The sequence below is a fragment of the Eurytemora carolleeae genome, unplaced genomic scaffold (assembly GCF_000591075.1).
Source record: "Eurytemora carolleeae unplaced genomic scaffold, Eaff_2.0 scaffold1084, whole genome shotgun sequence".
NCBI classification, from domain to species: domain Eukaryota; kingdom Metazoa; phylum Arthropoda; class Copepoda; order Calanoida; family Temoridae; genus Eurytemora; species Eurytemora carolleeae.
The window spans coordinates 84,934-111,770 of record NW_019396972.1 but is presented as its reverse complement, the minus strand read 5'-3'; the positions used below and the strand labels follow the sequence as shown (position 1 = coordinate 111,770).

The 26,837-nt window shown below is 31.1% G+C and overlaps 2 protein-coding genes and 1 long non-coding RNA gene across 6 annotated transcripts; 1 reads left to right on the top strand and 2 right to left on the bottom strand.

The window, feature by feature from the left end:
* Window positions 1-5,930: 5,930 nt before the first annotated feature.
* On the top strand, window positions 5,931-18,580 carry LOC111710660 (uncharacterized). Its single transcript, XR_002767100.1, has 2 exons — window positions 5,931-6,775; window positions 18,435-18,580. It is a non-coding gene; the product is annotated as an uncharacterized LOC111710660 (long non-coding RNA).
* Window positions 8,041-19,621, bottom strand: LOC111710659 (uncharacterized). 4 transcript variants are annotated; one of them, XM_023484783.1, is made up of 17 exons: window positions 19,158-19,621; window positions 18,518-18,547; window positions 18,144-18,177; window positions 16,930-16,973; window positions 16,637-16,700; window positions 16,065-16,136; window positions 15,702-15,757; window positions 14,732-14,791; window positions 14,617-14,652; window positions 14,514-14,552; window positions 14,249-14,258; window positions 14,128-14,175; window positions 13,337-13,399; window positions 11,455-11,522; window positions 10,683-10,709; window positions 10,222-10,277; window positions 8,041-8,630 (listed from the first exon to the last, which is right to left on the bottom strand). In XM_023484783.1, exons 1-17 carry the CDS (start codon window positions 19,217-19,219, stop codon window positions 8,581-8,583), a joined length of 819 nt encoding a protein of 272 aa, XP_023340551.1. In that variant the 5' UTR covers window positions 19,220-19,621; the 3' UTR covers window positions 8,041-8,580. The 4 variants fall into 4 exon arrangements, 3 of the variants coding, with proteins under 3 accessions (XP_023340551.1, XP_023340549.1, XP_023340550.1); XM_023484781.1 differs by having other exon boundaries at window positions 8,468-8,630; window positions 10,222-10,263; XM_023484782.1 differs by lacking the exon at window positions 14,514-14,552 and having other exon boundaries at window positions 8,468-8,630; window positions 10,222-10,263.
* Window positions 19,622-20,650: 1,029 nt separating this feature from the next.
* Window positions 20,651-26,837, bottom strand: LOC111710654 (calcium and integrin-binding family member 3). The gene is made up of 11 exons (XM_023484770.1): window positions 26,761-26,837; window positions 24,986-25,021; window positions 24,362-24,417; window positions 24,224-24,272; window positions 23,884-23,938; window positions 23,485-23,576; window positions 22,615-22,689; window positions 22,355-22,389; window positions 21,650-21,683; window positions 21,253-21,296; window positions 20,651-20,834 (listed from the first exon to the last, which is right to left on the bottom strand). Exons 1-11 carry the CDS (start codon window positions 26,830-26,832, stop codon window positions 20,756-20,758), a joined length of 627 nt encoding a protein of 208 aa, XP_023340538.1. The 5' UTR covers window positions 26,833-26,837; the 3' UTR covers window positions 20,651-20,755.

Here is a 26,837-nt window from a genome sequence, read left to right as displayed (position 1 = left end):
ATTTGTCCAGGGGGGCTTAATTTTTTTTCTTTCCAGAGGGGGCTTAGCACCCGTTGGGACCTGAAACCCTCCTGAAATAAATATATTTTACTGGTACAGGGGGGGCTTAGCCCCCCCCCCTGAATACGCCTCTGACTGGGATCATGTTTCGTGGGACACCAACGTTTCTTTCTTTGTCAAATCATAATATAAGCCCATAAAAGACTATACTCAAGGCAGATTATATAATTTCCTACTTTGGAAGTTTCAGCTCGTCTTTGCAGTCTCATCCTTTGTGGCTAACCCTGTACCTCCGATATTAAACGTGATTTCACAATTATAAGGCTGATAACCCTAATGTAAGTTAATGATATGATCATGATAAATAAACTTTGAAAAAATTGACTAGTTTAAACTGTGGTTATTTCTCTAAACCACACCAAACTAAAGTGCAAGCAAGATGGAAATTTTGTATGTTTTCAATCATAATTCCTCTTATTAAAGAGCTATTGAGAAGCACAACAAATTTTTTAATTTCAATCATGTAACTGGATAAATTTCCTTTTCTCACATTGGTGCATATAAAATCAAAATTTGATAAACTAAGAGGTTACAAAGTTGGACTAGTAATTTCATATAAGTGTTATCATAATGTTAACCTATAATACAGAATTACAACGAAATAAATTTAGGCATGGATGTCCTATGACGTAGCTTTCTGTGTATGATCAAATTCAAATAAATTGGGTTTTAATGTGGCTATTTTATATCTTAAAGTAGGTCGACAGAGGTTTTCAAATGTACCATGAAAACTTTAATCATTCCATAATTCAAACAGTTTCCCAATTACCGAAGGCAAATCTGTCTATAACACGATTAGGAATTGTGCTTGAAAATACAGTCACGGGGAGCCGTGGTACATTTGGATTTCCAAGTCAGGTCAACCTTTCCGGTCCCAGTTTGTACAGTATCACCCGGACATTGGGTAAATAAAGCAGACACTCAATAGAGCTAGCCGGTGCAACAAGGTTGACTGGTACTAAACCTCGTTGGGTCAGACTTTAGGTTTAATTTACTTTTACTAATGGTTTAGGTGTGCGTGCAGTGATATCGATTATAAAGCTGAATAAAAGTCGTCAATATCAAACTGTTTGAATTAGATTCAGTAATGGTTATGCATGGATAAATAAATAAACATAGATAGCTTATGTACGCAAAATCACCAAGAATTGTACAGTCCGCGAACTCATACTTCTAGGGGTCAAAGTGTACTTCAATGATAAGCGGGGTGGTTTGGTGTTTTAATGGATTTCATAATAGAGTGTAAAATAACTCCGGGAATGGAACTATTTGAACAACAATATTTCATTGAGCAATATATCAAATTGACGAGAACTGAAGAAGGACATGAGACGGACTGAACTTTCCCTGTTCCCTGGACTGAACTAACTTAAATTTCTCTCTACAGAACTCATGTACACCACAAGTACTCGATGACATAAGAACAGCCAATGTTCACAACCGACCTACAGGGTGTCCCACGAAACATGACAATAGCAAGACGACTTGAAAGTCGTCTTTGATATTTGAATTTATTTGTGACATTTAGTCTTCTATCTACTTTAACATGTATGATTCTTGAAACAATTATCACATAATTCTCCTAGCCCTGGCATTTCCAAAAAGTGGTCTGCGTTTTTAGTGCTTTCAATATTACCGGAGATATAAAGAGTTTGGTTTAGATTTCAGTTTTGTTAAATAAACGCAAAATTGTCGAAATCTGAACGAAATTGTTCATATCTCGGGCAATATTGAAAGCACAAAAAATGCAGACCCAATTTGGAAATGGAAGGACTAGGGGAATTTTGTGATTATTATCTCTAGAAATTTATTTCTAAAATAAGGTTGACAAATAAATGCAGCAAATTATATCAAAAATCAAGACGATATTCATGTCGTCTTGCATACTGTCATGTTTCGTGGGACAACTTGTAGTTAATCTATATAATAGGAATATCTTTAAAACATCTCTGTACATTTATATCTTTCAAGATGAAAAATGTCGTCTTATGCGCAATCTATCTTTATCTATGTGGTTAGTCTCAAAGAATGTCAGGATTAAAAAAATAAATAGATTAACAAATCATAGTTTGTTACCAGAACTCAGTTCCTTTAAAGACTTTCATCCCGCAGTTTGTACTTGTTCTGCCTGTTATACAGTGTACATGTACAGTGTACATGTACATAAAACATCCTAATAGATAATATACTTTGAATGGATCATCATTTTAATTTTTATGACCATCATCGTTTTAATGTAATGCATTTAATTTTATTATTATTTAAATAAAATATAGATATATTATTATACAATAAATATATAAAAATAACAAAATTTTATAAAATCATCATCATAATTTTCATATATACATATGTATATATGATATACATATAGAGCTCTAAAATCACATCGAAAATATATATAAAAATTTATTAGTTCTGTATGAATGCATGTACACTGTACAAATATATCTATAAATATATAATCATCATGTATTGGTAGTTTTTACATATATAAAAGATAAATGATGTATTCTTAACACATGATACTTCACTTCTTTGAAGACGTGATGTTGTTTTGTTGTTATAAGGCTGGTTAATAACACATTTCTGTTCGGGTTGACAATCTTTTGATCTTTATGCTTTGTGCCCTCATAGCTGCTGTTGTATTTATTCTGGCAACATATGTTGTTATAAGTTAAGTCAACTGAGAGAAAGGTTGATGTTGTCGTTCAATGCTGATTCATCTGATGTTGTGAATGTTCATTAATGTTGTTGTCCATTACCACCAAGGGACCACAGGGTGTCCATAGGGGCTCTCGTCCTTAAAATATCAACAAATTTTTTTAGATTGTTTCAATGATTATAAAAATGCTAGACATCTTTGTCAGCAAGTTCTTACAGGGTAAATATTAAAATTTCAAGTCAAAAATATAAAACAAAAAATATTTTTTGAAGAAAATGTACGTAATTTTGGGTTAACATAGATAAAACAACAAAAAATATCCAGGGCGGGGGAATTCCCTTTATCCGTGTAAACAAAGTCTTTACCCCCCCCCCACAAAAAAATCTGTATTAAACTTTTCCTATAAATTTCATATTAAATCTAGAAAATGTGTATGTAAGCTACAGACAAACAAAAAAGTATCGGAAATGTCGTCTTCCATTTTTGGATGATTAAATAAAACAATTTTTTATTGAATTTCTCCAAATGCCCTCGAAGGATTTTATTTAATTCAACGTTAAAGTTGAAATAACCTGCTGTGACATGTGATTTCTTATCAACTTCATAAGAAGACAAATTTCTAGGCTTTTCGGTGAGTTTCAGAGTTGAATATTTACAACTGTAGCCGAATATTTAAAACTGTAGCCGAATATTTACAACTGTAGCCGAATATTTACAACTGTAGCCGAATATTTACAACTAGCCGAATATTTGCTTGTTAAAAAAGGGTGTCTTTATAAAATAATATTATTATAATAGAATCCTTGCAATCATAAGGGAGGAATTCATGGTCGCAATTTAAAAAATATTAAGAATACAATCCGAAGAAAATTCTTTAAAAAGAGTTGATAGAAACTACCCGCCCCCTCCCTCTCTATAGAGTGCGACCAAAATTTTCAGGTGGTACTTCCCCCCTAGATTTTCGGGGGGAGTTTCCCCTAGCAGCCTCGGCACAATATTTTTAGGATAAGAAATTAAAATTAGATAATATAATGGGGGGGGGGCATCCCAGAGTTCAAACTTACGGATTTTGTTTGTTTTATACTTTTCATTCAAATCATATATGCCGGCAAAAAAGTATTTAAGAAAAAAGGCTTTAAAAATTCTGGAATTTAGACAGAACCGTTAAATCCACGTGGGGGGGACAGAAGCTGCCTATTTTCCTAAGTTGCAACCTGATATTTCGAGGATGATACATTTCCAATTTTCCAAGGAGGGGGGATGTGCCCTCACATCCCTCCCTTGGTCTTCTCTGTGTGACTTGTGAGATACCTACTTGGTGACTTATTATTCCATCTCGTGAGGTACCTACTTGGTGACTTATTATTCCATCTCGTGAGGACCCTACTTGGTGACTGTATTATTCCATGTCGTGAGGTACCTACTTGGTGACTGTATTATTCCATCTAGTGAGGTACCTACTTGGTGACTGTATTATTCCATCTAGTGGGGTACCTACTTGGTGACTGTATTATTCCATCTTGTGAGGTACCTACTTGGTGACTGTATTATTCCATCTAGTGGACTGTATTATTCCATCTAGTGGGGTACCTACTTGGTGACTGTATTATTCCATCTAGTGAGGTACCTACTTGGTGACTGTATTATTCCATCTAGTGAAGGAAAGTCCGACATCAACTTCGAAGCTTTGCAGTTTATTCTCAACCAGACGGGAACCTAGGAAATTAGGACATTTAGAGCAGTTTTTATAGAATGAAGTTATCTACCTGATTTCAGCTCCAGTCCAGAGGGAATATCTACCGTTTTATAAGACTGTTTTAATTAGGTTTGATAAATTGCAGGGTCTAATCTTGGGAATTTCCTACGGAGTAGATGATCAAACCTCGGAAAACAACCATTTTGTGGTATTTATTTTAACAAACCTATATTCTACAGTAAATATTTTGTCAATGCGTTATATTAGATTTTAAATACCTAGAGAAAACTGATTGTTCTTGAAATTTTTCGACCAAGCGTCTATTTTTTGCGGGAAATTTTTGCATTCTTCTGATTGTGCAATTTTCATGGCAGCGAACCTTGGTATAGACATTGAACTCTGAAAAGTATATATATGATTAAATTATAGAAAAACATTTTTATAAATATATTTCTATGAGACATTTTCTACATTTTATTCATTAATATCAATATTATAAAGAAATTATAATTATCATGTTTTCCCATGGAAAATATTTGGTTGCTTGCAAGCATAAGTTGGTTATTTAGCAAACAGTAAACGCGGGGCTATCAGAAAGCAAAGCCATATTACTCCTAATTTTTTTTCTGCGCGAATGAAAGTGGTGGGTCTGGCTCATTTTATTATAGTCATAAAAAATGATGTAAACAATCCCTTTTCTGTATTTGAGCAAGAACTAAACAGTTATACTTGCAGAGATCTGAATCTTAGGACGGATAGCTCTCAACTGAGCTGAAAACCTGAATATCAACTGGTTTAATCTAGTGCTAAACTAACCAGGGGTAATCATACATACACCAAAATATATTTATCATAAAATCCAATATTTTTAATTTTGCATGTAGGTTTATTTAAACCAGGATGATATTTTTATTATTATTATCTACGCTCAGCTCTGACATGATTTTAGAACGTGATGTTCGTCATGAGTCGAATTTTCCTACTCCTCCACTATTCCACAACCTTTTATCTACGTGCTTGTTGGGGAGTTCCACAACTGCGTCATAAAAATAAACATTTAACTTTCCTTAGTTTTTTTTCTGTTTCTCAAATGGTCGGTAGAGGCACATCAGTTTAAATGGAAGCGTTCCTAGAAATCAAAGGGACTGTTTTAGAGGAATCATAAACAGATGAATAATGATGAAAAAATCAAATCAGACTTCCAGGGATGTTCTACTTCTATTCTTCAATTTCAAGATGACTTTAAAGATTTTAAATTGTAGCCTGGTGTTATGATAATAATAATAATAAAGGATCTAAACACTTTGAGCAAACACTGAGTTTCAAAGTCCCTATACATTTGCAAAATGATGATGTAAAATTTTTATTTGCCAAACTTCGACTATTCTATCTTAATGATTCATAGTTTTAAATATCAAAGATCTAGGACATCAGGTTTCAAAGATAAAGGGATTAGAAAATTATAATTTGTTATAAGTGTTCACTGTTCACTGTTCATTTAATTCCTTTTTTAATTTTGTTAAGCATACAACATGTTTGATAGTTTTAAATTCATTGTATCTAAAGAAATAAAGTTTTGCCACAAACTCTGTTTTTATAATCCCTATATCTTTGCAACCCAACGTCGTATACCTTAAATAGTTCAAGCTATGCATTCTGTTAAATTTATTTGGTTTAAAATATATATATTTGGATAAGAAATTTTGAATTTTTTTCGGCAAAGACTCACTTCCTTTATGTGAAGAAACGAGGGAACAACGAAGCAAAAAATATATTAAGAAAATATATATTATGATAAAAATCAACCAGAATTACTTAGCTTTTACGACGACTGGACAGAGCCCGCCTAACCCGCCAAGAAAAGTATGGGTCTTTATCCAATTATTTGGCACATTGCACATTTAGGAACTCTAACGCACTTGATTTAAGCGTTAGCTTTTTAGAAGTACTTGGTAAAAAAATTGTTAGAGCTTGAAACCTTTGGATCACTGTAATGCATTTTTAAACGATTCTATCAATTAAATAAAAATTGTCTTGATGGTCGGACAAACCTCAATGGATGCTGAGAACCTGTAGTTAAATTACGTAATCCCTTCTCACACCAAAGAATGAACACAAGAACTAAGGATTTTCCAAATATAGAGAGTCAAATCTGCTAACAGTGTATCCTACAGTTGACTGCAGTGGGCAAAGATTTATAAACAAAGATTTTATTTCAGTAGTGAAAAGTTTTAGGAGTACTAAGTTTGTTTACATTCCTCCAAGACAATGCAGTACACAAATGATTTGAGGGTTTCTGCCGTATTGTCCTTATCTCAGAGAGAGCCAAAGTTACATATATATCATTAATCAAGGTAAACAAGTGCATGCCACCTTTTGTCTTACTAATAGAATTAAACTTAGCGCAATGATTCAATTTAAAAACACAAGACACAGTGATTCAGGATTAACAGGCGGCGCGTCTTTGTTTTGAACAAACCTTCCGTCCTCACACGGACCCGGAGCTAAGCTCGGATTGCAAGTAGTCCTGCCTATGAACAGGACAATGTATTAGCTCTATTGTATATAGCTATAGGTCGGATAGATTGTGGGGCGGATGATAAGTCGCCCCGTGTATAGTGTATTCAGATTCTGTCCGTTAAAGTGATTTATCCGTTAAAAGATGCCAACCCAGAAAGCATGTTTGAACGCGTGGAAAACCAAAGCCACCCCAGATATATTCTAGTTTAAATTCAAGCCAATAGGCATGTACCACGGCTGAGAAGGATAAAATAGGATCAGCATGGGCTAACCCGAAATGGAGTTAATATTCACGAAGAGTCTGAAGACGGAAGTTTAACTCGTCGTACGAGGCAAATAAAAGGCAAAGAATTCGCTAGAGAAGTCCAGCTTTCCATTGTTCATTAGTATAATTTTATTTGTTCCTTTTAACTTATAAATACATTTATTCTAATACTCTGTAGATTTACTGACATCAGTTTTAGGCTTTATATTTCCTTTATTTTATACCACTTTTAAATGTAACAAAATTTTCTTTCATTAATGTATACATTCTTTGTACAATATTTCGTATGGTTCTAATTTTTCAATATTTGAATAGGAAGTAATTGAAGAACTTTGAACGGTTGAAAAGTTGTCTGAGTTTCTCTTAACTAATTGAACAATAATATCTACCTCTAATGTCTCGAAAGGGGTTAAACTAAAAACTATGAATAAAGAAAAAGTTCTAAGGATAAAATGTGTTGTACAAAACCACTTAAATTATAAAAAAATATAGTTAAAGGTTTCAGGACTGATCGACAAATTGTCCAGATACGATTTATTTACTTCTATGTCTAAACTGCATAAAAATGCTTGCGTCAGCAAATACGACTTGATACGTGGACCAATTCCTTCTAATTCGCACTCAATTTTTTACTATTTTTATTTCATGGTTAATATTATTGAGAAAATTTTTTCTCATATTTCTTAGAATTCTAACAGAAAATATAAAGGAATTGATTAATTCTGATTTTCTAATTCCTATATCTCTGCAACCCAATGTCGTAGACCTTAGATATTTCAAACTATGAATTCTGTTACCTCAAATAATCTTAGTTTGAAATATCAAAAGTCTTCAACATCAGGTTCCATAGATATAGGGATTAGAAAATTTGAGTTTGTGGCAAAGACTCAATTCCTTTAAAACCCTGCAGTCGAACTAAGAAAGGATTATACATATTTTCTTAAATTGCAGAAAAAAGCTTGAACAGAAATCTGTGTTTATCAACTTAATGAGTCTTGCTAAAACAACCAATCCAAATAAATAAAGTCGTTTTCTCTTTCATGCTTTCATAGCTGTCATAGATGTCTAAGCTGACAACTGCATTGTTCCATTGATTTATTTCTACATGGTTTGTATTGTATAATGTAAACCTTGAAACATTTTCAAAATAAGAAAATTACCGAACCTTGCGGAAATGTATACACTATACATGTGGCACAACAACCTTGCGTGTATCACGTGTCATAGCACATGCATTAAATTATCAAATTGAAAACTGAAATCATCCAAAATTAAATATATTTCCTTTTAGTCATATTAATTTTTAAGCAACTTATAAGTATTTACTATTTGATAACATCATTATAAATATAGAAATGAGTATACTGTTGAAAGCTAGGAATTGGTTGATGGATGAGTTTGATGTAGGTTCACTGGACGATTTCCTGAACAAAAATGATATGAACAAGATTTATTTGATTTTCTTTAAACAATTAGTTAGGTTATGGTTCGCGATGGACATAGATTTTTGGTTGTATTTAAAGGGACTGTAAAGGAAAAATGAGAGAGGGTATAAGCTGAAACCTGAGAATCTCAGGAGTTGAACTATACATCTATCTGATGTTCCTGTTTCGAGTAATTGACATAAAACTGTGTCAAAATTATAGCAAAACGTATATATATAAGACATACGTCCGTACAACATGACCAGAAATCCCGCTAATGACAGTGCAGTATACTGGTCACGTGATACAGATGGAGACATGTGACAATAATACTGCACTGCCATTGGTTGGCGTTATGGTGACATGTTCCGGACGCATAAATAATATTATCAATTATATTTATTAAAAATGAAAAATTATTTAATTCAAATAATAAAAGCAGCAAACTTGAGTTTCTGAGGCTCCTCTGGGATATCGTTGTTTTCAGATTGGTTGCGTATTTGTTGAATATGATCTGTTTAATACTACAAATCCTATACAAAATCTCATATATATACGTTTTGGTATTATTTTGACACCGTTTTATATCAATTTCTCGAGACAGAAACACCCGATAGAACTCTTCTATGTCTCTATCAACTCCTGAGATGCTTAGGTTTCAGCCTATACCCCCTTTCATTTTTTTCTTTACAGTCCCTTTAAATCTGTGGAGATTTTACAATGGGTTTTTACTTTTATGACTATCCACAAGAAAATAAATTTGGAAACAAATTTTCAAGTCGTTTTGAATTTGAAAAATTGTTTTGTCACATTAAATTTTGTTCCCATTGTAAAACAATATAGTTCACAACTTGTAAATTAACTGTAGCTGAAGGTTAAACCCATATTTATGTTATTGTTTAGAAACTAAACCAAAAACTTTCCCATCCCTGATAATCGTTTGCGAATTTTCTGTATCTCTTAGATTCTGAAATCTATTTTTTCCAAAGTTTTAGCACGATATTGACTTGTTAGTAATTCAAGTGATTTTTTCCAACTAAGATGTGTAAAAATGAAAAAGAAAAAGGTTTCCATTCCAATCTGATCCGTAGCCATGGATAATTTTTATGAACCAAATTAAATGGTATGACAAAACGTTATTTTCCAGTGTCTCTGTTGTTATGGATATCATCAGAAGAAAAATACAAAGGAATTGAGTCTTTGCCACAAACTAAGATTTTCTAATTCGTAAATCTTTGCAACCCTATGTCGTAAACCTTACATATTTCAAACCATGAATTCTGATAGATAAAGTTTGAAATATCACAGGTTTACAGCATCAGGTTGCAAAGATACAGGGATTGAGTTTGTGACAAAGACTTATTTTCTTTCTGTACATTCTGTCAAATACAGCTTATATAGTTACATATACTGCAATTGAATGCAATTTTTAATGAAATAAACTTTTCTAAAATTGTGCATAGAAATCCTACTAGACTGCATAGGAAACGTTTACAATAAACGCAAACTTTTAGAGCAAACATGTTAAAATATGTTAGATTTCAGAAAGTAGAGAAATTGGATCCGACTAAATTATAAACTGTTTATTTACTTGTTGGGCTGTAGTTCATCTGCACAGTAGTATACAACATGTCTGAACAGAATATCCTTAATTAGATTAACATTTCCAGAAACCGAATATTATTAATTTGAGCTACGTCGTTGAACAACCTACGGCCGGTTCTTGAAACATTGATCCAAAGTGAACGAGTCAGCTAGGATTTGAATCGTTGATTCAAATTTGATCCGGCGGCGGTAGGCAGTTCAACGACCCCACAAATGCACTAAATGTGGTCCTAGTATATTAAGTATTATCCTTAAACCCCTGATGTAATATGAAATAATTCTATGTATATTGATTCTGGTATTTTATAGCTTTATTGAACATTAATAAAAAAATAAAACTATCAATTTCTTAAGCAAAAGACCATTCTAGATTTTAATGAAAAAATATAGTAAAGAGCACAAAAACTTAACATATTTAAATAAAATTGAATAAAAGTCTTTTTATACCTTTCAGAATCCAAACAATATTGAGTCCTGAAATAAAATTGCCGTATTAATATATATCTATAAATCATGCAAGCAATTACGTTTTTCAACTTTCTACAATTTTCTTGAAATTCGAAAAAAATATACAAATCAAAATTGTGTTATCTTTTAGAAAAGAATTGTATTTTTGGGTAAACACTTGTTCAGATTTTATATATATGTAATAAAACAACTTTAAACACTTAATTTTTTACCCCATAAATACAAACTCAGCAACTGAGTTTTTGCCCAAACTCTCCTTTTTTCATCCCAGTATCTTTGCGACCCGATGTCATCGACTTTCAATACTTTAAACTATAATTCCTGTTACAGTTAATTTTTAAGTTAGAAATACAAAAGTCTAACATCATCAGGTTGCAAGTTTATAAGGATAAGAACATTTGAGTTGGTGGCAAGAACTTAGTTCCTTTGGCTGGTTCTGAAATTAAAACAAAAATTTGCTGAATTATTTAATGTAGTTTTAAGTGAACCTGCAATAAAAAATAATTTTTTTTAAAATTAAGTTCTTAATTAAATATTATTTAAAGTTTAACGAATTTTTTACTTAAACTTTGAAAAAGATTCGAAATACCTGTGGTTGAGTTGGTCGACTTTAATAGCGAAAATTTTTGTTTCCCGGTAAAATCGTCTAAGTGCAGGTAAACGGCGGGAGTAACTTTAACTAACCTAGCTGGGCAGCGCTGGGTTCCCAAAGCTAGTTTAAAATATGTTCAACCCATTTTAAATAGCATACCTTGAAACAAAATTTCCATTAATTTCAATCCCCCTTTCCTCCATTGTATACACAGAGCTATTCATCAACTAAATTTAAAAAGTTGAAAGGGACTGTTCACTATTTTCAGTAGGAGGTAAATGTAGTAAAGATGATTATATAATTTATTTTTATTCCTCGATGATTTGAAAGAAGGAATGCAAGGACCGTCGACGTGAAGGCCTCGCTTTTTAAATTCTGAAATTGACGATCGATCTTTATTGTTGCGGTTTCTCTATTTATATGATATATTAAATTATTAAATAAAATTACAAGAGACAAGGTTGGACTATGATATCTTCCACATTGTTACGATCAGTATAATTTAACTCTAAAATTAGAAGTAGAAGAGACAAGGTAAGACTAGATATCTTCCACATTGTTTGATCAGTATAATTTAACTCTAAATTAGAAGTAGAAGAGACAAGGTAGGTCTAGATATCTTCTACATTGTTAAGATCAGTATATTTTAACTCTAAAATTAGAAGTAGAAGAGACAAGGTTGGACTAGATATCTTCTACATTGTTTGATCAGTATAATTTAACTCTAAAATTAGAAGTAGAAGAGACAAGGTAAGACTAGATATCTTCCACATTGTTTGATCAGTATAATTTAACTCTAAAATTAGAAGTAGAAGAGACAAGGTAGGTCTAGATATCTTCTACATTGTTAAGATCAGTATATTTTAACTCTAAAATTAGAAGTAGAAGAGACAAGGTTGGACTAGATATCTGCTACATTGTTTGATCAGTATAATTTAACTCTAAAATTAGGAGTAGAAGAGACAAGGTAAGACTAGATATCTTCCACATTGTTTGATCAGTATAATTTAACTCTAAAATTAGAAGTAGAAGAGACAAGGTAGGACTAGATATCTAAAAATGAAGGATTATTTAAAACGACGTCAATATTCCCTTTAAGTACCTGCGGAAAAACATCAAATGAACAAAAATCTGAAACAAAGTCACATGTTTATTAAGCCCTTTACCAAAGTTCAAAGTATATATGATATCTAGCACAGTGTCTAAAACTTGACACATGTAATTAATACCAAAAATACTTCTTCAAAAAAAAATTTTTTTTTCAAAAATAAAGTTACTCAATTAATCAAATGGACTTCTTGTGACTGTAGATTCTAATATAATCAGTAAAATTGACTGGGCTTTTATATTATTGAAAGTTATCTAATTCTGATAAACAAGAAATATAATAGTTCAACATATTTTATACATGAGTTCACAAGTCACGTGTTTATACAATTTTATGAAGTTTTACACGTGAGCACTGAACAACTCTGAGCAAGAGAGTAATCCATCATTAAAGTATTTTCTTGTGATATTTATTAGTTTGAATTATAAGAACGAAAAGATTTTAAATTTTTTTCAAGGTTCCACAATTTTCTTAGAAGTTTTACAAAAGAACTGAGTTTTTGACACAAGCTCTGATTTTTTTATTCCTATATCTTTGCAACCCAATGTCGCAGGCCTTTGATATATCAAACCATGAATAATTTTAGATCAATACGTCTAAGTTTGAAATATCAAAGGTTTACACCATCAGGTTGCAAAGATATAGGGATTAGAGTTTGCGACAAGAACTCAGTTTCTTTGCAAAATTTGGGTTTCTAACCATTTGCTTTCCTTAAATGATGCCAAATGTTAACCCTGCAAAAAAAGAACCAAAACCAATCGTTTTGAAATGATTGTTTTTGTTAGTTTTTCCTTTCCAGTTTCTCAGAAAATATAATTTTTATAGATTTTTCTATAGATTTGTGTGCTGCCTTTCTAACCTTTTAAAGTTCAAAAAAGGTTTTAAAAAAAGGAATAATAGTATTGACTTATATTTTGATCTATAAATATTCACCTGGTTACATTGTAAACTATTGTAAATATATCCTGTAGAGCTTTTTTTCTGCAGCTGCCCATCCTTTATATTATCCTTTACTTTCATCAAACAAATTAAGATCAAAATATTTTTCAAGATAAATTAAATAAAAAACTCATTTGAATTAATTTAAATGCTGCTTAATACATATAATTCAAAGATAAAAAATCTAAATTAAATTCATAAATTAAATGGCTCAACCTCAAAATTATGAAAATCTTTAAATCAAATATATTTTTAATCAAATTTAGTTTTTACTCTTAATTTATTATTTAGAGTTATATTCTAGTGTTTCCATTCAAAATTCCATTGAACACTCTAAAATTTTTTTTAATTCCTATATCTGTGCAAACTGTGATATTTAAACCTCTGACTCTTAGTAATAGATCTAATTGATTTCATGGTTTGAAAACAAGGTCTGGTACTAAAAGTATCAGAAAATTTGAGTTTTAAGGGACTGAAATCGTAACTTCAAGTGACCCCCGTGCAAAGATGGCAATGCCCGATTCACAACGATGAAATCTGATCAAAGATATGGAAGATACCGTCGTTTTTTTTGACTCGAGAAGTGTTTATTTCTGTGATTTTCTCAAATTGCTTCTTATAAGCAAGAAATGCGCAAGCCACTTTCACTGGGAAACCGCAAATGAAAATAAACTGTTGAGAGAAACAAAAATATTGATATCTAATTCCTACTTGATAAGACCAAGGTTTCAAGGGTACCGTTGTAAATCGGACATATTGCAAGGATTTATGATTATAAAGGATTCCTGATGATGTGAACAGAACTGAACATCTTGATCTAGCCTGGCCCAGGGCTGCACACGCCAATATTTTTAGATTAAATATTTGTACTTTCAATTATATTAGATGGTTATTAAAATAGTTCACCTGACAACACCTAAAACAGTAAATACAAGTAAATTCAAACTATATACAGAGCGTCTTATATCATATTGAATTTGTTGAAGCTATAACACCAGAATACGCGATGCGGATTATACTGTGCAAATTTTTTTATTAGCCTTATACAAAGTTTGAAATGCTTCAATGTTTTTAAATTTTCTGTTTAGTCCTGAAATTCCTTCTCTAGAGCTTTGCTTGATCTAATATGATGTTGGAACACCCATATTTTCAATTTTATATTAGTCCGTACCTGCTGGTGCAATCTTCAAGGTTTTCACATTTAATTTTCCTATTCAATTTTAGTTTTGTTAAAACCATTATTTATTCATAAAAATCTTAGGTTTATTCATTACCTTTCACCTTTGGGTACACAGTACAGGACAACCACACTGCATTTTATAATTAAAACTTTGTTTTATCATTTTTTTCGAACGTTTTATTTATTTAAAACAAAATATAAATTTTTACTTTCTTAAATCTTCCCCATAATCTGAGTCTATGAGATGATCCACACAGAAAGAGTCTTTTCTAAAATAGTTTAGCGCTTGCTGAGTTTTGGGAGAAATTACTAAACTAAAATATCACGTCACTTCATTTGTTAAACAAAAAGTATTTTGCGCAAAACTTATGTTAAATATTTTCTTTTTAAATGTCTTCCATAATATTTCAAAATAAAACGTTTTCTGAATCAGATTTTTAAAAGATTGTTACTAAAAGAAGCATGGACGTATGAAAGCTAAATGCATGTACAAGAATATTTTAGATCTTTAAAAAATATATAAGACTACTATAGTGCTTCATGAGATGTAGATAAACATCTTACATAGAATAACTAAGTATGTAAGCAAACAAGCAAATATTTGTACATAATACAGTACATCTCATCAACAGTAGAAAACAATGGAATATATATAAATATAAATAGTAAATATATTTAATCAAGAATGTAAATATGTAAAATGTAAATTAATAAAAATAAATATATAAATATATATATCTGTATCAGTAGAGTAAATGTACCAATGTAACTAAAAGGTACCTGTATCCCTGTATCTATTAGGTACCTGTACCACTGTATCTTTAAGGTACCTGCACCAATATATCTGTATCTGTAAGGTACCTGCACCAACATATTTGTATCTGTAAGGTACCTGTATACCAATATATCTGTATCCAGCTGTTAGGTACCTGTACCAATGTATCTGTATCTGTAAGGTACCTGTACCAATATCTGTATCTGTAAGGTACCTAACTGTAAAAATATATCTGTATCTGTAGGGTACCTGTACCAATATATCTGTATCTGCAAGGTACCTGTACCAATGTATCTGTATCTGTAAGGTACCTGTACCAATATATCTGTATCTGTAAGGTACCTGTACCAATATATCTGTATCTGCAAGGTACCTGTACCGATGTATCTGTATCTGTAAGGTACCTGTACCAATGATCTTCATGGATTAAAACTCCGTCTTCAGTTAACAGGGATGAACTCTAAATACATTATTTAAGTAAATAATTAAAGAGGGGTTAACTTTAACATTGTTTATAAATTATATCATATATATAATCATCAAATATTATTGTTAGGAACCCAGCTTTGTACTGGAAACTAAACTAAAAAAATCAACTCCCTCAATTTAGAATTTTAACGCCAATCTAAAAACATTCCCGTGGTTCTACCGAGCTTCTCCTTAAAAATTTAAGGCAAATCGGTCACGGGGTTAGTGAGGTAAAGAACAGACAATCAAATAAACAAACAGACAAACATACAGAGATTACTACTTTATATGGATTCGACCTCTGATAGAGATTCTGATTGCTCAGGATACCAAGCTTCTAGTTCAGATTTACAAAACGGCATTCCAGAACCCTTAAAAACAAAAATGTTAAAAACTGTTCATTCATTTTAATAACTATTGAATTGTCGGTGTCATGCATTGATGTCTATATAAAAGTTCATTTCCATCGCAGTTATAGAGTTAAACACGTCTAAATATCATAGCAGCAGTGGGAAGAATATTGTACAATTTAGGTATTTTTAGTTCAAATATGATGTGGTGAAATTGACAAGATTTGTCAAGTCTATGATGAGTTATTATTTAAAATAAAGTTGCCTTAAGAGATTGAGTCTTGGGCACAAACTAGAATATTCTTATTCCTTTATTGTCGCAACCTGATAACAATTGTAGATTATTTGATCTAATAGAATTTACATGGTTGAAATATTTACGGTCTACGACATTGAGAAAATCGGAGTTTGTGGCAAAGACTTAATTCCTCCCCCCCCCCCTCCCCCCTCTCCTTTCCTTAAATTTTTGGAGAACGAATCGTATGTTCCTAATGACTGATTTATCTCATTTATTTTTAAACCTGAACTGGGTATTCTCTTGTTATCCCGCTAAATCCAACTTCAATACTTGATTTCTTCTCATCTCTAGAATCAAATAGAACAAAAGAGAAAATTTTGCTGATTATGCAATTTTTGTTGATTTAGAAGAAAAAAAATAAAACCGGTAATGTTTATATTTCTCGATCCGTATTAAAATCTCTGAACAATCTCACTGTCATTGATACAAATGGATTGCACCGAATCATGTGTTTGCTGAATAAGATTAACTAGATCAGTTTAATCCGTATAACCGTTTCAATAAAAAAAAACTTACCCGATACAGATTAAACTTCCATTTACATTCTTGAGATCTCCGCCCTTCATTGTTTAAATGTAATTATGTGGCAAAGTGAAACATTAAATCAAGAAATATTCAGAACAATGTTTTTTAAGTTTTCTGATATCGGAGATAGGAATCTCTTCCAAAAGCACTAATACACAATAATCCTTTTCTCATTTTCTATGACGGATTAATTTAATTCTTTCTAAATATCTCTAGAGGTCCATAAGGCCAAGGGATTGGTAGGCCGGTTTAAAAAATTACATATGTAGTATATTAAAACCTGCATTTTCCCAACAGAATAGTTTATTTTGACCTTTATTAGATAGCTTGTACCCAAATAGTCGAGTGGATCAGAAACGAAGATAATATTTAATTTCTAAACAGTCATTGACATTTTTTGAGAAAAAAAGATCCAAAATTCAACCTTTTTCGATCCAGCCAATATAATTTTTTTAAGGATTTTCTTTCAATAGCAACCTGCAGATAAGGGTTTACGCGAAATGACCATTTATTTGCGTTTTATTTGTGCAATTTTTTGCGTAATTTCAAAACTGGAAGTATTGCGCAAAACATGATATTTTTAGACAAATTGACGAAAATTGATCAATTCAGCACAGAATAAAATAACTGAATTCTATAAAAAAGTTACCATACATAAAAAAGTATGATTATGCCACTCTCTATTGGTTACTTTTAATTACAAAAACTTCAAATTGAGGGACAAAATTTAATAAAATAGATATTGGAAAATTGAAAATTGGTGCATAGTTTTTAAAGATGTCTGAATCTTTGATATTTCACATGTTGACTTTTTCTAATCGAATGGATATGATTGAAATATCAAAGGACTATCTTGCATCAGGTTGCAAAGTAGAGTTTTAGGCAAGTAATCAGTACCTTTTTAAAGCATTGCAATTATATGCAAAAAAGTGAAATCTCATAGAAAACTATTTTATACAGTTTACACCTTTAATTAACCTTTTAATGAGAATTTGTTCATCCAAATAGCGCAATACAGAATGACGCAAAAGCGGAATAGCGCAATTTTGCGCGAAATGAAGTTTGCGAATGATTGTGCAACGAAAGCAAAAATTTGCGCTTCCTTATCGCAAATGCGAATGGAAAGGCAAAATTTTCTCCAGTTAATCCGGTATTACGTTTTTTACTGGGTTACACTGTAGCTAGATAAAATATACATTACATACCCCACAACATTTTGGTAAAATCATCTCTTCGTCTCTGCATCAAATTAAAATATTATTTTCATTGCTTCATCCTACTTGGAAATTTATCATTTGTTTCGGGATTTTCAAAATGTGTTCGTCATGATGTACGAAGGTGATGTTACAATTTGCGTTCCTTTTACAATTTAATTAATATTCACAAATTAATGTTCACTTATTATCCGTATTGTATACAATAAAAAGAAAATTTGGACTATGAAAATCCAAAAAAAAATCCTTTCAATTTTGTATATTCAATAATTTATATTTTAGGCGTCTGCATTTCAGAGAATTGGACAAAAAACCGTCCTGCGTGGGATTCTCTGCAGCCCATGATTAAAATATTTGATCTGTTCCTGACTAGAGTACCCACAAACTGTTGCTGACTGGATTAAACAGAAATAAAAAATAAATTTTAATCTAATTTTTTCATAACATTAATCCTAGCTTACAGGAACTGTTAACATAACTTCAAGTGACCCTCCATTTAAAGATTAACATTTCATGATTCACAATTCGCACTTTTAAAAGTTTTGTTTTATCAAGAATGCATTAAATATCAATCATCATCTCTTTAAAGGTAAATTTCTTCAAGTGTGATTTCTCTATAAGGCGGCTTGTGCATTTCGGCTTTAAAACATTATTGAGGAAATCGATTTTCATGTTCGGAAATCGACAATATATTCCACATTATTGATCAGTGTTGTGGAGCTAGAAAAACAGCAATATATTCTACATTAATGATTAGATGAAGGTTAAAAGGGCCCCTTTTCTAATGGAAGGTCACTTGAAATTAAAATGACAGTCCTATACTGATGATTTCAAGGATCTTTCGATATCTCTTGTAAATTTGAAATTTCTCGATTTATTAACATGCGTTGTGAATGTGATTTTTTTTAAATCTTTTATTGGAAAAAAAACTATTTTTCATTTACATTTATTTAGAAATTAATTTTAACATGAAAATAATTGTGAAGAAGAAGAACGGTTCAATCCCTGAAAGCTGAAGGAAAATGTCCCAAAAGTAGAAAAGTCGCAAGATTGTACAATTTTCGCATTTTTGCAGAAATTCTTTAATTTTAATCTGAAAATCTAAACACGCAAAAAGTATTGGAGAGTTTTAAACATTTCGATAAAAGCAATTTTACTATTTACTGTCACCGCATCAAAACTATGCCATAAAAATGAAAAAATGGATGACAGAAAATTATTCAAAATTTAGATGAATAGAGTTTAATTGAGAAATTGAATAAATAATAAAAATAGAAAATAATTTGGATTATTAAGATGTAATTACGTCTCTTTGAACTTATCTCAGCATTGTTTACATAACAGTGAAACACATAAAACTGTAGAATTGGAAGACGGTTGTTAAACTCCAGTTACAAAGGAATTGAGTTTTTGCCACAAAGTCTGATTTTTATAATCTCTATATCTTTGTAACCCAATGCCGTAGACCTTAGATATTTCAAACTATTGATACTTATAAATAAACTAATCTAAGTTTGAAATATCAAAGGTTTTCATCAAAAGATTGCAAAGATATTGGAATCAAAAGATTTTAGTTTGTGGCAAAAACTCAATTTCTTTACATATTAAAAACATGAAGCAAATCCATCTAGCAGTGTACACAACCCCATTTTACTAAATAAGTTGGTTTTCAAACAAACATTGTAACTATTTGCTTTACAATACCATGACATACTCGAAAAATTACTTGCATGTCGTCTTTAACACTAAATAAAATATGTTTTTAAACCGTTTTGAACTTAAAAGCTCTGTTAATGGAAAAGCATATGTGTCACGTAGCGCCTCAAATTCTGTTATTAACTGTTGAATGTTTCTAAGTACTTCTAGAAACTAGACTATTTTGAATCTGTCCACTGTTTAAATATATGGGTTGGGTTGGGTCATTACATCCTCCCAACCAACCTCCGACAGTAAAACTGCAGTTTGCAAACTGCAGTTTAGACCGGGGGAGGGGGGAGATCAATACTTTAGAAAGCCTTTAGATAAACTGTCAAAATAGAATGGTTTTATTTAATGTTATGAAAAATCTCAATGTTTATTTCTTCCAATAATTGAAAAACTAAGTTAATAACTGAAAAAGTAAGAATTTGCCAAAAATGTTTAAAATGAAATATTTTATAAAATTATAATTTTCCTATTTAATGCATAATTATATCTATATATAAATTTGGCTTGTTTGTCTGTCTGTTTGTTTGTCTGTTTGTTTGTTTGTATCCAATAAACGTCAAAACGGCTGAACCGATCGGGCCCAAATTTTTTGTGGGACATCTAGGGAGCCCAGGGAAGGTTTATGAATCATCAAAATTTCAAATATTTGTCTCTATCAAAATTCGATCGTCATTAAATTTTTTAAAATTTTGAAAATCCGCGAAATTTTTTGTAAAAATCCGCGAATTATTTTTGTTTAGTTTTACGATGTACACAAAGAGAACATGTTTACAATTAATTTAGAAGATGGGCGCGAAGCGCCCTCTAAGGCTAGAAAGAAGGGCGCGAAGCGCCTTGAATTTCTAGTAAATATAAATATAATCAAATGTCAAATAATTATTGTAATAATCAGAATATTAGATTGATAGTTTAAATGAGTGCTGAAATTCTGGTGATTTGGTCGCCACTTGCTGGAACTCAGTACTCGTGATAAACCTATAAAATGTATTTTAACTGTGATTTGATGAATGTAAATATATCGGTGATTTAACAAATTGTGAATTACGTAATTATTTATAACGGTGATATAAAGACCACCAATTTTTTAACGTATTTAACTGTTAATAACGCTGCAGATATAACTACCATAAAATTGTAAAACGTATTCAACCATTCGTGGCTGTGATTTAACTGTCATCAAATTTATAGCTGGTACATATATATAGTATATAACTACCTGTGATATAACTACCATCAACTATTTACAGCTGATATAGATTTTTGATTTTTTCTCATTTTTTTCGGAATTCTTGGATTTTTCGGATTAATATAAACATACCTTTCAGCTAAATTTTATTAAAACTAGTTAGTTTAGTATCAAAAATAGGGTGGGGGGAGGGTTTTAAAGTGTTACCCATTGTTGTTCAAATCAGTTTCCTCTAGAACATTCTTCACAACCTAACAGAGAAGAATTGTAAATTAAAGTATGTTTTTCTTCTTTAAATATTTTTTCCCATTCCTTCACACTTGGTTTGGTTTATAAACTTCTATTATTTACATCTGATTACGGTTTGAATCTACTTAAGTAAATCTGTAAACGTAAATATGAACAAAATTTCAAGCAACCCTTCAATTCAAATTTACATGCCTTTCTCTGAGCAAAATTTATACGGTTTCCTTTTAAAAGCGACTTGAAAATTTATGCAGCAAAGGCACGGAGAAAAATTGACAAAATTTCATCTTTTTTAATTTAGAAAACGATGATAACGTCGACATTTACTTTAAATACTTTAATCATGGTTTAACTATACCTCGGCCAATTCTTCAGGTTTCAGTTCTATCGCACTGTATCGACAAGATTTAAATTTACAAAAAAATATTTTAGATTTTACTTAAATATTTTGAAAATAGGAAACATTCTATTGTTCCCTATTTTCAACTATTGGTGTTGGGACATTTTCATAGAACGAAATTGAAAGAATTCTCATAAATAAGAAATTTCATATACAAGATTCATAGATTTTATGACAGAAAACATTTTTTTCTTCTTTTTTCTTCTTGTTAGTTGAGACACATGAACTGTAAAACAATATATTTATATGCATTGTTAAAAAAAACATATATCACTCAAACTGATCACATTTAAAAACAATTATCATACATTTGTTACTAACCAAAAGCAATAAATTGCCTCTAAAAAAATGCTTTCCGTCTTTGAAATTACTTATCTATGACAATTCTTCTCTGTCTATGAAATTTTCTGCTTATGAAAAATCTGCTCTGTCTTTGAAATGTCCTGTCTATGAAATGTCCTGTTTATGAAATGTTCTGTCTATGAAATATCCTGTCTATAAAATGTCCTGTCTATGAAATGTTCTTTCTTTGAAATATCCTCTCTATACTTTTGTTATCCATAAAACGTTTTTCTATGAAATGTCCCAACAACATTTTATTGTTACTTTAAATAGTGCGGAATATGCATAATTTTAAAAATTTAAGCATTTTTGTAAACACTCCTGTTCTCATTGGGTTTTGTCAATCTTTTAACAACCTGGTTTAAAAAAAAAGATTATTAAAACCGTTATAGTATAGGCTATATCTCTGGATATTCACGCCATTTTTATTTTAATGTTTAAAGTATCTACAAAAATTTGAAAAATCTGAAAAGTTTCTGGTTTTATATTCCTGAAAGTGAAGTTATATTATAAAATGCAATTCATATTCGTTCTAAACATAAAATATTGAAATTTAAAAAATATTTTTTCATTTTTTCTACCTCTAGGATATCCTTGCTGCAAATCTTCTCGTCGTTATTGAAGTCATAAACCTTAAACGCCCACTTTGCCTTCACCTTAAACATTACTTACTTATAACTACTTAAAAAACTTCCTGACACCTGGAAATTTTGAAAGATCACTTAAAGGGACAGACGAGACAGACCGGCTATGTAGGGTACATAGTTAAACTGAGTATGACAGTTTTTGGTAATTTCTTTAGAATTCTTTTGAGACATATAAAACTCTTTAAAGATCTGTAAATCCTGAGTTTGAGCGCAAAGGCGACGTTAAAAATCGTACTTTTGGGTTATTAAGTCATTAAGTAACGACGACAAAAAATGTCAACAACATTCTATCGTAAACTAATTAGTTGTTTAGGAACAGATTGAGAAAATAAAAAAATAACTATTATCATCGAAAATAAGTAATCTTATTCAATTAGTATTTTCTATAATCTCTCTTTAATCACAAAGATTTTCTGCAGATTTTCTGGAATTTTTATTTAAAAGACGACATTTGAAGAATTTGAAGAAATCTGCGAACAAATTCATAGAAAAAAAGAAAACTCAGTAATTATACATCGTGGAAACGTTTTATATGTCTTAACTAAATCCTAAAGAATTTTTCCACAACAGTTTAAAGACCTTAAATAGCCGGTGTGTCCCTTCAAAATTTAATTGTACCATCAGAATTGTTATCAATTTTTCCCCCTTATGTCTTCATTAAAACCTTAATACATTAAAACAGTATTTAATTGAAGCAAGGGGGGGGGGGGAGATTTTATTCTTCCTTCTCATCCCAGAAGATATTTTTTAAATAAAAAATCTTGCAAAAACATTTTAAATAGGATTATAATTTCCAGTTTTAACCTCTAATGGCGCCGAAGGTCCCATTATTGACATCATGTTCAGGAAATCTTCAAACAAAATACAACTCTCGCCATTCTGAAGTGTTTGTCCTCCTCAAAATGAAGAAAATTAATTCATTTTATCTTTTTATTAATTCGTTAATTCGAAAATAAGAAAAAAAAACTTTTTTGACATATTAACAGGGTGAATAAAAACAAATGTTATTAGTGTCGTTTTTTGAAAAATAAAACATTTTTTTCCCTCGAAACCAAAAGTATAGAAAAGCAAAGATGATTCAATATATTATCATAGATATGTCTCACACCTGCTTTATGCTAAACTGCAATCCTTTAAAAAATTATATGTATCCTGTACTGTACTACATTGTACTGTTTAAATGTGGAGCTGCGTTAAACTAACCTGAGAAGACCTGTAAGAGTCTCGTACCAAATGGATTCACGTGGAGAGCAGAAATCTAGACATGTACATAATTTTGGTACAGTGGGACCTATAAAACTGTGGAATGTGAAGGCAATATTTTAAGAATTTTAGATTTACATTTTACAGAAATATTGGTCATGTGAATCCCCATATAAAATGAATAAACTTTGATAAGAAGGTATTTTATCAAACCTGAAAATAATTTTTTAGAATTTTTTTACTACGAGTGCAATCTTATCTCTTTTAGTTTCAATTTTTAATTTGTGATTTGTAAAATAATCCTAATTTTACAATCAGAAATTTAAAAACATCAGTCAACCTTATTCTCAATCACACTAAAGGGCATCTTCACTTGTTGCAACTTCAACCTGCAATTTTGATATTTAAATCATTTACTTGTCTGAAAGAAAATCACTAATTTTCTCTTTCTTTAGATTAGTATTTTAATAAATCTCACCTGCGCTCTTTCACTGCCGCAGCAACATTGGAGGTTTCAGGGTTAGATTCAATCATCTAAAAACAAATGTAAAAAACATAGTTATATTGTACTTGATACAGTGACATTATATTGTACTTGAAGATACAGTGATATTATGTTGTACTTATACAGTGATATTATATTGTACTTGAAGATACAGTGATATTATATTGTACTTGAAGATACAGTGATATAGGAAGACGACTTTATAGCAATACTTCAGTTTATTTTAGGTTGTTACAAGACAAATTTTTTTACTAGACACATTAAAATCATTAAATAAGTGAAGTGAGTCTATTTTCACTGATTAATTGATGTGTCCATGTTAATTGAACTATTTAATGTCATAACTTGCGTCTGAAAGTCGTCTTCCTTTTTCAGAGTTTTTTGTTATCACAGTACTAAACTGCAGTTCCTTGTATATTGCTCGGTTGTATACTGTGTCTCATCTGTGTATTTTTGTTGACAACAAATATTGCACTGTACGAAATTTTTCTTGTTCTATCTTTCCCACATGAACCAACCCTTTAATGGAAGTTTTTAATAAAAATAAGAATATATAGTTAATTTACCGTTAACGTAAATATGCTAGAAAAATAATACCTCAAAAAACTTGTCAGCGCAATCTATTATCTCGGCCTATTAACAAATAAACTATATATAATCATACAAACAATACAGTATGAACCAGAAAACAGAAGCATTTTCGTCGTCTTACAATTGTAAAATATCACTAAGATTTTTGCAATTTTCAACTAAACTATTTCTAAAAAGTCTGCCCTGAACATTAAAAGAGATGTATCCGTTGCAAGTACAGGTTGTCCCACGAAACATGACAGGTAAATAGTTTGGAATGTCTTCTTCCCTTTACTGTGAGATATTACAGACTTTTTGCATTTTTTTCGTTCAATAAAATCATTTACTAAAATATATTTTACTTTGAAATCAATTTTACTTTGATAACCACCATTAAATATTCTTATATATTTTGATGATGCAAATTCTTAAATAAAAGAATGAAAAAAAAGACAACGTTCATTTTACAGTTTTCTAGTTCATGTTTTTTGTTTTGTGTTTTACTCCACTTTATATTAGATCTGATATAATCTGTTCTTTTCTGATCTATTGTGTTCTTCTAGGCTGAGCTTTGATTAATAGCTCCATCGAGTTCTGTTTTGTTCTGTTTTGTCTAGTTCTGTTCTCTGTTCTGTGCTTTGTTCTGTTCTGTGTTCTGTTCTGAGTCTTTTCTATGGTCTGTTCTGTGTTGTGTTCTACGTTCTGTTCTGTGTTTTGTTCTTTTTTCTGTTCTGTTTACTGTTCTGTGTTTTGTTCTGTGTTCTGTATTGTGTTCTGTTCTGTGTTCTGTTCTATGTTCTGTTCTGTGTTCTGTTCTGTGTTCTGTTCTGTGTTCTGTTCTGTGTTCTGTTCTGTGTTCTGTTCTGTGTTCTGTTCTGTGTTCTGTTCTGTGTTCTGTTCTGTGTTCTGTTCTGTGTTCTGTTCTGTGTTCTGTTCTGTGTTCTGTTCTGTGTTCTGTTCTGTGTTCTGTTCTGTGTTCTGTTCTGTGTTCTGTTCTGTGTTCTGTTCTGTGTTCTGTTCTGTGTTCTGTTCTGTGTTCTGTTCTGTGTTCTGTTCTGTGTTCTGTTCTGTGTTCTGTTCTGTGTTCTGTTCTGTGTTCTGTTCTGTGTTCTGTTCTGAGTCTTTTCTATGGTCTGTTCTGTGTTGTGTTCTACGTTCTGTTCTCTGTTTTGTTCTGTGTTTTGTTCTGTGTTCTGTATTGTGTTCTGCTCAGTGTTCTGTTCTATTCTGTTCAGATTTCTGTTCTATTCTGTTCTGAGTTCTGTTCTAGTCTGTAATGAGTTCTGTTCTAGTCAGTAATGAGTTCTGTTCTATTCTGTTCTGAGTTCTGTTTAATTCTGTTTTGCGTTTTGTTCGGCTTTCTGTTCTGCTTTCTGTTCTATTCTGTTCTTGTTCTATTCTGTTCTGTGCCTAAACTTTTCTGTTCTATTCTGCTTTGCTTTATGTTCTGTTAAGTTCTAAGTTCTGTTTAATTATGTTCTGAGTTCTGTTTTATTATGTTCTGCGTTCTGTTCTATTATGTTCTGCGTTCTGTTCAATTATGTACTGAGTTCTGTTTTATTATGTTTTGAGTTCTGTCCTATTATGTTCTGAGTTCTGTTTTATTATGTTCTGAGTTCTGTTTTCTTATAAACTGAGTTCTGTTTTATTGCGTTCTGAGTTCTGTTTTATTATGTACTGAGTTCTGCTCTATCATGTACTGATTTCTGCTTTATTATGTACTGAGTTCCGTCTTATTTTGTTCTGAGTTCTGTTTTACTATGTTCTGAGTTCTGTTCTATTATGGTCTGAGTTCTTTTTACCTTATTAAAGTATGTGAGAAGTTGATATATCTCTAGATCAGCTTGATCTAGTTTACCAGCGCTGTTACCCATTTTAT

Coding starts and splice junctions, on each gene's coding strand:
- LOC111710659 (XM_023484781.1), bottom strand. CDS start 19,219: ATGCGAAAATTGTACAATCTTGCGACTTTTCTACTTTTGGGACATTTT. Junction 16,137..16,636: donor CAAGAGAATACCCAGTTCAG/GTTTAAAAATAA, acceptor TTTGTTTTTAAG/GGTTCTGGAATGCCGTTTTG. Junction 14,653..14,731: donor TATGGGGAAGATTTAAGAAA/GTAAAAATTTAT, acceptor TATAAAATGCAG/TGTGGTTGTCCTGTACTGTG.
- LOC111710654 (XM_023484770.1), bottom strand. CDS start 26,832: ATGGGTAACAGCGCTGGTAAACTAGATCAAGCTGATCTAGAGATATAT. Junction 25,022..26,760: donor TTCTCACATACTTTAATAAG/GTAAAAAGAACT, acceptor ATTTGTTAATAG/GCCGAGATAATAGATTGCGC. Junction 23,577..23,883: donor ACTCTTACAGGTCTTCTCAG/GTTAGTTTAACG, acceptor CTTCATTTTGAG/GAGGACAAACACTTCAGAAT.